Source organism: Manihot esculenta, chromosome 12 (genome assembly GCF_001659605.2).
Source record: "Manihot esculenta cultivar AM560-2 chromosome 12, M.esculenta_v8, whole genome shotgun sequence".
Taxonomy (NCBI): Eukaryota; Viridiplantae; Streptophyta; class Magnoliopsida; order Malpighiales; family Euphorbiaceae; genus Manihot; species Manihot esculenta.
Genome location: NC_035172.2, coordinates 8,504,730 through 8,512,719, shown reverse-complemented (window position 1 = coordinate 8,512,719; position 7,990 = coordinate 8,504,730). Strand labels below are relative to the sequence as shown.

At 39.1% G+C, this 7,990-nt stretch overlaps 1 protein-coding gene across 1 annotated transcript; it reads left to right on the top strand.

Moving 5' to 3' along the window:
- The first annotated feature begins 1,447 nt into the window (after positions 1 to 1,447).
- On the top strand, positions 1,448 to 2,196 carry LOC110628846. Its single transcript, XM_021775663.2, has one exon. It carries the CDS (start codon positions 1,505 to 1,507, stop codon positions 1,964 to 1,966), a length of 462 nt encoding a protein of 153 aa, XP_021631355.1. The 5' UTR covers positions 1,448 to 1,504; the 3' UTR covers positions 1,967 to 2,196.
- Positions 2,197 to 7,990: the final 5,794 nt, after the last annotated feature.

Sequence of the window (7,990 nt, the reverse complement as noted above, 5' to 3'; positions counted from 1 at the left end):
GAAGAGCTCATGTTTAATTCGTTAAAATTTTTTTGAATTTAAACTGAAGTCAAACTTTATTCGTTTCGAACTCGAACAAAATATTAATAAATTTAAATTTGGCTCGTTTAGTAAGCGAGATTAAATGAGTCGACCTTTTATTGAATTTAATCTTGAATACCTTATGAATAATTTAATTTATTTACGTATATAATGAGTTTTAATTTAAAATTAATAAGTTTAAAATTAAATAATTTTAATTAAATAAGTATATATAAATTATTTATAAACTTATAAAAATTAATTGTTAAGATCTTAAAAATTCAAAGATATGCAAATTTTAAAAGTACAATTAAATTATATAGAATTGAATTCTAAAAAATTTAAATTTGGATCATAAAATATATTATTTCTCTTATAATATTATTTCTCTTATAATAAAAGTATATGATTTCTCTTATAACATTAATTGTAACTTGCTTAACAAGTGTGTTTACGAATCTATTTATAATGAATTTGCTAATTAACTTAAAAATGAGTCAAACTCAAAAGTCGAACTCACAAGTCTTAACAAATAGAGTATTATGGAGTTTAAACTTAACTCTTTCACTAAATGAGTCTAAAAATTAAGTTTCAACTTGGATCATTTAGAAATTAAATTGAGATCAATCGAGTTTTTTTTAAATAAAATTTCAAGTGGTTCACGAACAGTTTAATTTATTTACGCCCCTAGAGTGATGAGTTCTACGTTATAATGCAATTCTTGAACTAATATTCAAGTAAAAATGAGTAAATCCAAATTATTGATAAGTATATTAAAAATAATATCAATCTAATTTTGGCTTAGTGCTCATACTTAGAATATCATATCTTGAGGTTGAATTCCAATAATAATTAGTTATACCAAATAAAAAAGATATTGTCATTTATTCATATAATTACAAATTAAAAAAAAATAAAATAATACAATTGATTTTCACCGAAATCTAAACTTGAAATCTTTCATTTATAAAAATGATTTCACTATCAATGAATTAAAACACAAGAATAAATTAAAAATTTAATGGTAAGTGTTCGTAGCATATTATATTAATATAAGAATTTGTTTAATTTATGTATTGATAACATTGAAATTTAGCTTCATGAAATTAATTATAAAAATATAGAATCTAATAATTGATGATTGACCTATTTCTAAAAAATGAGAAAGCTGTCAATGGAACTAATCCAAATACATTTTCAGATTAAAAATTATAAAATAAAACATTTAAGAAAAGAAATTCTTGGAGTTATTTTAAGAAAGGAACACTTTTGTCTGGAGCAAGAGACAACCTTATATTAATCTAAACTAAAAGAATAGACGATTAAAACAAGAAAAATGGGTAGAAAAAAAAAAAGCAAAAAGAAAAAAATATAGACATTGAAATTTGTCCGTAGCTAAGTAATCCCATTTCCTTGTTCCAAATACCCGGCGTAATAACCGCTTCTTCATGTGCTGTTTCCTTCATTTTCTCTCTATATATTTATGATTCACTCTGCTGTTTCTCCCCCTCTCTCCCTCTTATCTTATCCATCGTTTCTCTGCATACCCTTTTCGGTTCCATATCCAGACATGGGAAATTGCTTGACAAGCAACCAAGTTGTCTCTCATGATGAGATTAATCATCACCATGAGCAACGAATGGAGTTGGAGGCCAGTGGGCGAGTTGAGAGTAGTAGGAAGAGGAAGCTGGTGAAGTTCAAATTACGTGAAGAAGATAAGAAAGAAAATGGTAGTACCGGCGGAGGTATGAGGATTAGGGTTGTGGTGACTAAAGAAGAGTTGAAGCAAATCTTGAGTCAGAGGAATAAGGATTTGAAGTTGTCTTGTGTAGAGCAATTGGCAAGGGCAGTGAGGTTGAGAGAGATGATGAGGATTCATGAAGCGGTAGGAAGCAGCAATGGTAGTTGGAAGCCAGCTTTGGAGAGCATTCCTGAGGACCATTGATGAATGTAATTAATTAGTATTGTGATATCTAACAATTAAATTAATATATGGGTGTTGATTAGTTTTTTATGGGAGAGTCTACATTTGATCATGTGGTCTCATCTACTTGTTTTGGGTATTACCACAATTGACAACTTTTCTCTTCTTCTTCGTTCTGTCTTCCTTCATGTGCTAGCAAGTTAGCAAGAGAAAATTTCATTTGCTGGGGATCTTTTGCAAAGAATCCCATCAATTGTTTCCAATTTCCAACTGCTTTTCACTTTTAATGTGGATTGTACATCTTCTTTTATATATATATATATATATATATATATATATATATATATATATATATATATATATATATATATATATATATAGTTGTAGCATATAATATTATTAAATTATTTTTTCTATAAAATTAGATTTCTCTTTGTTTTTTCTTGCACTATCTTATTAAATTATTGAACCAATAGCTAAATATTTAAATAAATGGTTAGTAATACAGAATGTGAGCCTTAAAGATCCAACTTCAAATCTGGGTCTGATAATTAGATATTTGCTTTGGGACCTTTCATAGGGACAAATTCGTTAAAAACTCAGTAAAAATAGATCTTGATGAGAATCCTTCGAAACTCAACTTATAACTAAAAAGATTAGCTTTGTGTTAATTAGAGTAGTAATATTATAAAATATATAAATTAGATTTTTTTTCCTTCTTACCCCTTTATTTATAAGAAAAGTAGTTAGAATATATTCCATGGTTGATTCCACAAATAAAGGCAATTGATTTAGTATGGTATACTGCAAGTTGCAACTCCTCTCCTTGACTCAAGAGCTTTAATAGGTCGTTTTTGGAGGTTTCTAGCTTTCTTTTTAGTTCCCTTTCTCTGTTTGAGAGAGCTTTTAAATTAATTATTTTAGATTATATCATTTGCCTTCCCTCCCCATTATCCAATTCAATATGCACAAGCCAAGTTGATGAACCTAAGGTCGAATTAAGAAAGTAGATAGTCATCAAGGTTGATCAATCATATAAGAGATCCTTGCTAAATTATTTTGCAAGGTTTGCACAACAATTGTTAAGAGTAAAATGATATGGGAGTAATCATGGTAGGATTGTAAGACATGATAAGTATAACACAATATATTTTCAATAATGTATAAACATGCATGTGTACACACCATGCATTTCATGCTTTTACGAATGTGATTAGATCACATTCCCTATATTCAAATAAATTGAATCCCACTCATGATTTACTTATTAGTTTTGGGAACACAAAGCTTTGTGAGTATGGATCCTGTAATACCCGGCTAGAATCCGACATCGGGATTCCTGCCTTCCGGCGGAATCTAGGGTGTTGGATCTCTCTAGAAGGGGTAAAATGTGTTTTCTCAAATGTCTTTACTGATCTCATGGTTTTAAATGAAAAAGAATTGAGTTTTGAAGAGAAAAGACCAAGGAGGCATTCACCAGGTTCGGCCGCCGAAAGTGAAGTTCGGCCGCCGAACATGGGAAGGCTTCGGGAGCGCCTTTGGCCTCCGAAAGTCTTGTTTGAACGAGCTAAGGTTCGGCCGCCGAAAGTCAAGTTCGGCCGCCGAACATGCATGAGTTTAGGGGGCACGTTAGGCTGCCGAAGGTCTTTGACCAGGCCACCTATAAAGGGCCCTCAGATCGGAAATGGGTGAGTTTTCTCCCCATTCTCGAGCTCAGGTGAGTTTATGCCTTCCTTTGGTCATTTTCGTGTTTTCTCTACCCATCTCTCAAGTTTTTCATGATTTCTACCCTTGTGTTTGAAGATTTAAAGCTTTAAAAGGAGTTTTGGGAGCTTGGAGCTTTTGGAGCTTGGATTCTCCACACCTCCGAGTTAGGGGTCGCACCACCCTCGATCTTCAAGAGGTAAGTGTAGATCCTTGTTTCCCTAGTGTTTTCATGAAGTTTTATGAAGTTTTTGATGGTTGAGTATGGGTAGATATGCATGTTTAGGTTTATGTGGGTTTTATACCCAATGTATGTTATGTGATGTTTGTGTTGAGGAGTTTATGTTAGTTTATGCTCCTTTATGCATGTGGGAGTGAGTATGCATGTTTGGGAGAGAGTATGTAAGGATTTGGGGTGTTTTGAGTTGGTTTTTGGCTTGGCAGAATCGGACCTGTCGTCCAGAGGGGACCAGGTTCGGCCGCCGAAAGGAGTTTCGGCCGCCGAACCTGCATGGGAGGCAGTCTTTAGGCTGCCGAATGTGCCCCCGAAGGAGGGACTTTCGTTTCTGTCCTAGGGTTTCGGCCGCCGAACCTGCCGCCGAACCTACCCGAGTTTCGTCTCTGGAAGGGACTTTCGGCCGCCGAAGGTGCCGCCGAAAGTGCCCTGTCCAGCCGTTTCTTGGGTATTTTCCATGCATGTTTAAGTGATGTTTAGAGAGGTTTTTGGGGAGTTGTTTATGAGTTGTTAGAATGTGTTTGGCACCTCATTCGAGTCCACCTGTGTAGGATCGGACCCGAGAGACCGAGGAGGCCATTAGTGCTAGCAGGTGCAGAGTCAGTCGGCGTCTGCCAGGATGTGAGTAGAACTAAACTTAATGTTTATTTTAAGAAATTCTAATGCCTAAAGCATGAGCATGCATCATGATTATGTATAGTAGGTTGATTGCACTAGTTCACGAATATGTTGCATTGCATTATTTCATGTTGATGCTGAGGTAGGTTTGGACCAAGGCGACTCCAATAGCCCATATCTGTCATTGAGTCTTGTCTAAGTCCAATAGCCCATATCTGTCATTGAGTCTTGTCTAAGTCCTTTGAGAGCCGGACGAGTACCTGTAGGAAAGTCCATGTGAGCTCTCTGTGGACCAGACACCATGTTATGTCTATGTTAGTCCTGTGAGCTTCTTTGGGGAGCCGGGCACCGACAGAGGGATTTTTGGGGTCATGTCCGATCCTTGAGAGTAAAGATGCTAGCAATTCAAGAGTACTCTCAGAAAACACTCCGTGGGGAATAGTTATCTGCATGAACCCCGAGACGGACCAGAGAAAGTTATGTGATTTACTTGTGTTATGACGCATTTCATGAAAGCATGTAATTAATGAATGGTTTTTCTTGTTTCTACTCACTGGGCTTTTTAGCTCACCCCTTTCCCCTAACCCCAGTGTTGCAGGTTTAAGTCAGAGCCCAGAGGCTGCAGGGTAAAGTCAAGGTTCAGATATGCATGTTGTAATAGCTTAGATTATGCTTATGTTTAGTATTTTAGAAGTGGACATGTAATATAAGTTGATGTAATGTAAATTGAGATAATGTATGTAACTGATAGTAGAGTTAATGTTTATGGATTAGTTGTGCTTGGCCCTATAGACTAGTTAGTCCCTGTTAATGCATGGTTATGTTTATGTTTTATGTTGAGTTGAGAACCAAACTTGAGGCATGTAATGTTACCCCATTGGAGTATATGATGAGGACTCCAGTGGAGGTTTTATGATTATATGATTTTATGAAGTGTGTTTCATGTCAGGATACATGCACAGGTTAGGTTTGGGTTCAACAGATGTCCAGTTTTCATGTTTTTATGGTTAAGTTTTAATCATGTATGGGATTTGACCAGGTAATAGTATGTATGTTTGGCTTGCTACGGGTCCCGGCGGCCTTAAGCCGATCTGGATCCTAGCGCCGAACAGTTTGGAGCCGTTACGGCAGGGTATCGGTTTCCGGGCTGTTACAGTTGGTATCAGAGCTTTGGGCCTCGAGAGTACGGTGTGTTGCACATCGGAAAGAGGTTGGTTTAGAGGTCATAGAAGGGCAAGCACAATAGGAAGAATCATGTCCACTAGGATAGGATGTCGAGTCCTGTCTTGCTATGATGATGTGATATGCCATGATTTCATGCATGTGCATAAATGCTATGATGTATGACATGTTATGTATGCTATGTATGTATGATGTAGGTTCATGTGTTTCCACATGGACCGTATGATGCTGATGTTGTTTGCATGCTTGTGTGTGTGCTTTAGAGGAGTCAGGATGTGGGGTGCTCGTCGATCTGTGGAATCGACAGGAGTTTCGTCAGAGAGGGAAGGTATGGACACCTTTCCCCCTACCCTGCCGAGAGCGCAGTCGTGGGGAGTCAGTAGATGGAGAACATCAAGAGACCCTAGGAGGTCTTTTGATGCAAGCAGAGAAGGAATGGCTCCAAGAAGGATGTCAGCTAGTATGAGGGAAGTAGAGTTGGAGGTTCGGAGAAGGGATGTCAGTTTGGGAATCAGAGTGCCAGAGGAAGGCATGGGAGATTCTCAGGAGGATGCTCAAACCCAGGATTCCAGGATCTCAGGTTCAGGAGGGATTGATCCCTCCACTCTGAGTACAGCTGCCACGAGAGGTAAGAAATGGAAGAGAGGCCTCAGAAAGTCGAAGAAGAAGTTTTGGCAGAATTTGAAGGCTAGTTTGGGTTTTGGTGGCTCAAGCTCTGGCTCAGGCAGTTCAAGATGCCTGAGGTGCGGAAGGCCGCACAAGGGAGTCTGCCGTTATGGGACTACAGCTTGTTTCAGGTGCGGACAGGAGGGGCACATAGCACGTGAGTGTCCCACTGTGCCCAGGTTGGCTCAGTCTCAGCCAGCAGCCCCAGCCGTGTTTCAGGCTAGTGGTCGAGGCAGAGGAAGAGGGTCAGCCTTTTCTTCTGAAGGTTTCCGTGGAGAAGGTCCGTCAGCTTCAGCTCGGATCTTCACCCAAGCTCAGCAGGAGGCAGGCACATCAAACATGGTGGTGTCAGGTACGCTCACTTTTGAATGTTCTGATGTGTGTGTTTTTGTGAACCTTGGTGTTTCTCTTTCCTTAGTTACTCTAAAGAGTCGTCGAGAGGTTGAGTTGATAACTTCTAGGCTAGAGTGTTCTCTCAGGGCCAGTGGACCCAAGTGTGATCCATCTGAGGCAGAGTCAGTCTGCCGGTTCAGTTCAGGTGTCAACTGAGGGTAGAATCCATCCACCCGATTTTGAGGTCTTGGACTTGAATGTTCAGACGTCACTCTCGGAATGGATTGGGTTTCTACTTGTGGTGCTACCTTGGTCCGTAGAGACTAGGTGGCCAGGTTCAGAGGACAGGATGGATCAGAGGTAGTCTTTTGAGGGGATAGTGTAGGTTGCCTAGAAGTTTGATGTCAGCCTGTCAGGCTCGTAGGGTACGTAGGAGGAATTGTCAGAGGGTTCTAGCTCTTGTATGAGAGTTTAGCAGTCAGGTCAGGGAACCAGCCTCAGTGCCAGTTGTTAGAGAGAATTCTTAGATGTCTTCCCAGGCAAGTTGTCAGGTTTACCATCTGTCAGGGAGTTAGAGTTTGGTATAGGAGTGGTGTCTGGACGCAGAACCATTTCTACCCTTCCCTATAGGATGGCGCCTGCATAGAGAGAGGTAACAGTAGAGTAGAGGCGAGACTTGGTAGACAAGGGGTTTTGTCCGACCTAGTACCTCACTCTGGATTGTTCCAGTATGGTTGTGGGAAACGAAGGATGAATCCTTGAGACTTTGTAACAACTGTAAGCGGTTAAACAAGGTCACTACCAAGGGCAGGTATTCCCATGTAGGATGGATGATCTATTGGGACAGCTAGTAGGGGCTGTTTGTTTTTCCAAGATAGATCTGAAATTCGGGTACTACCTGTGAGAGTTAGAGTTAGTTTTGGGTTAGTGGTGAGAAGAAGCCAGTTAGTAAAGATGAGAAGAGAAGAGGAAGAGCAGAGAAGGAGGAAGATAGAGAAGGATCAGAGTAGCGCAGCAGAAGCTTGTGGAGTTTAGGAACCTGGGAGTTCTTACTCCAGCGTTTGGTGTCTCTCTTTGGAGAGAAGCTCTAGGATTCGCTTGCTTGATTGTATGCTTGTGTTTGTTGTTTTAACATTCGGGGACGAATGTTTTTGTAAGGGGGGTAGAATGTAATACCCGGCTAGAATCCGGCATCGGGATTCCTGCCTTCCGGCGGAATCTAGGGTGTTGGATCTCTCTAGAAGGGGTAAAATGTGTTTTCTCAAATGTCTTTACTGATCTCATGGTTTTAAATGAAAAAGAATTGA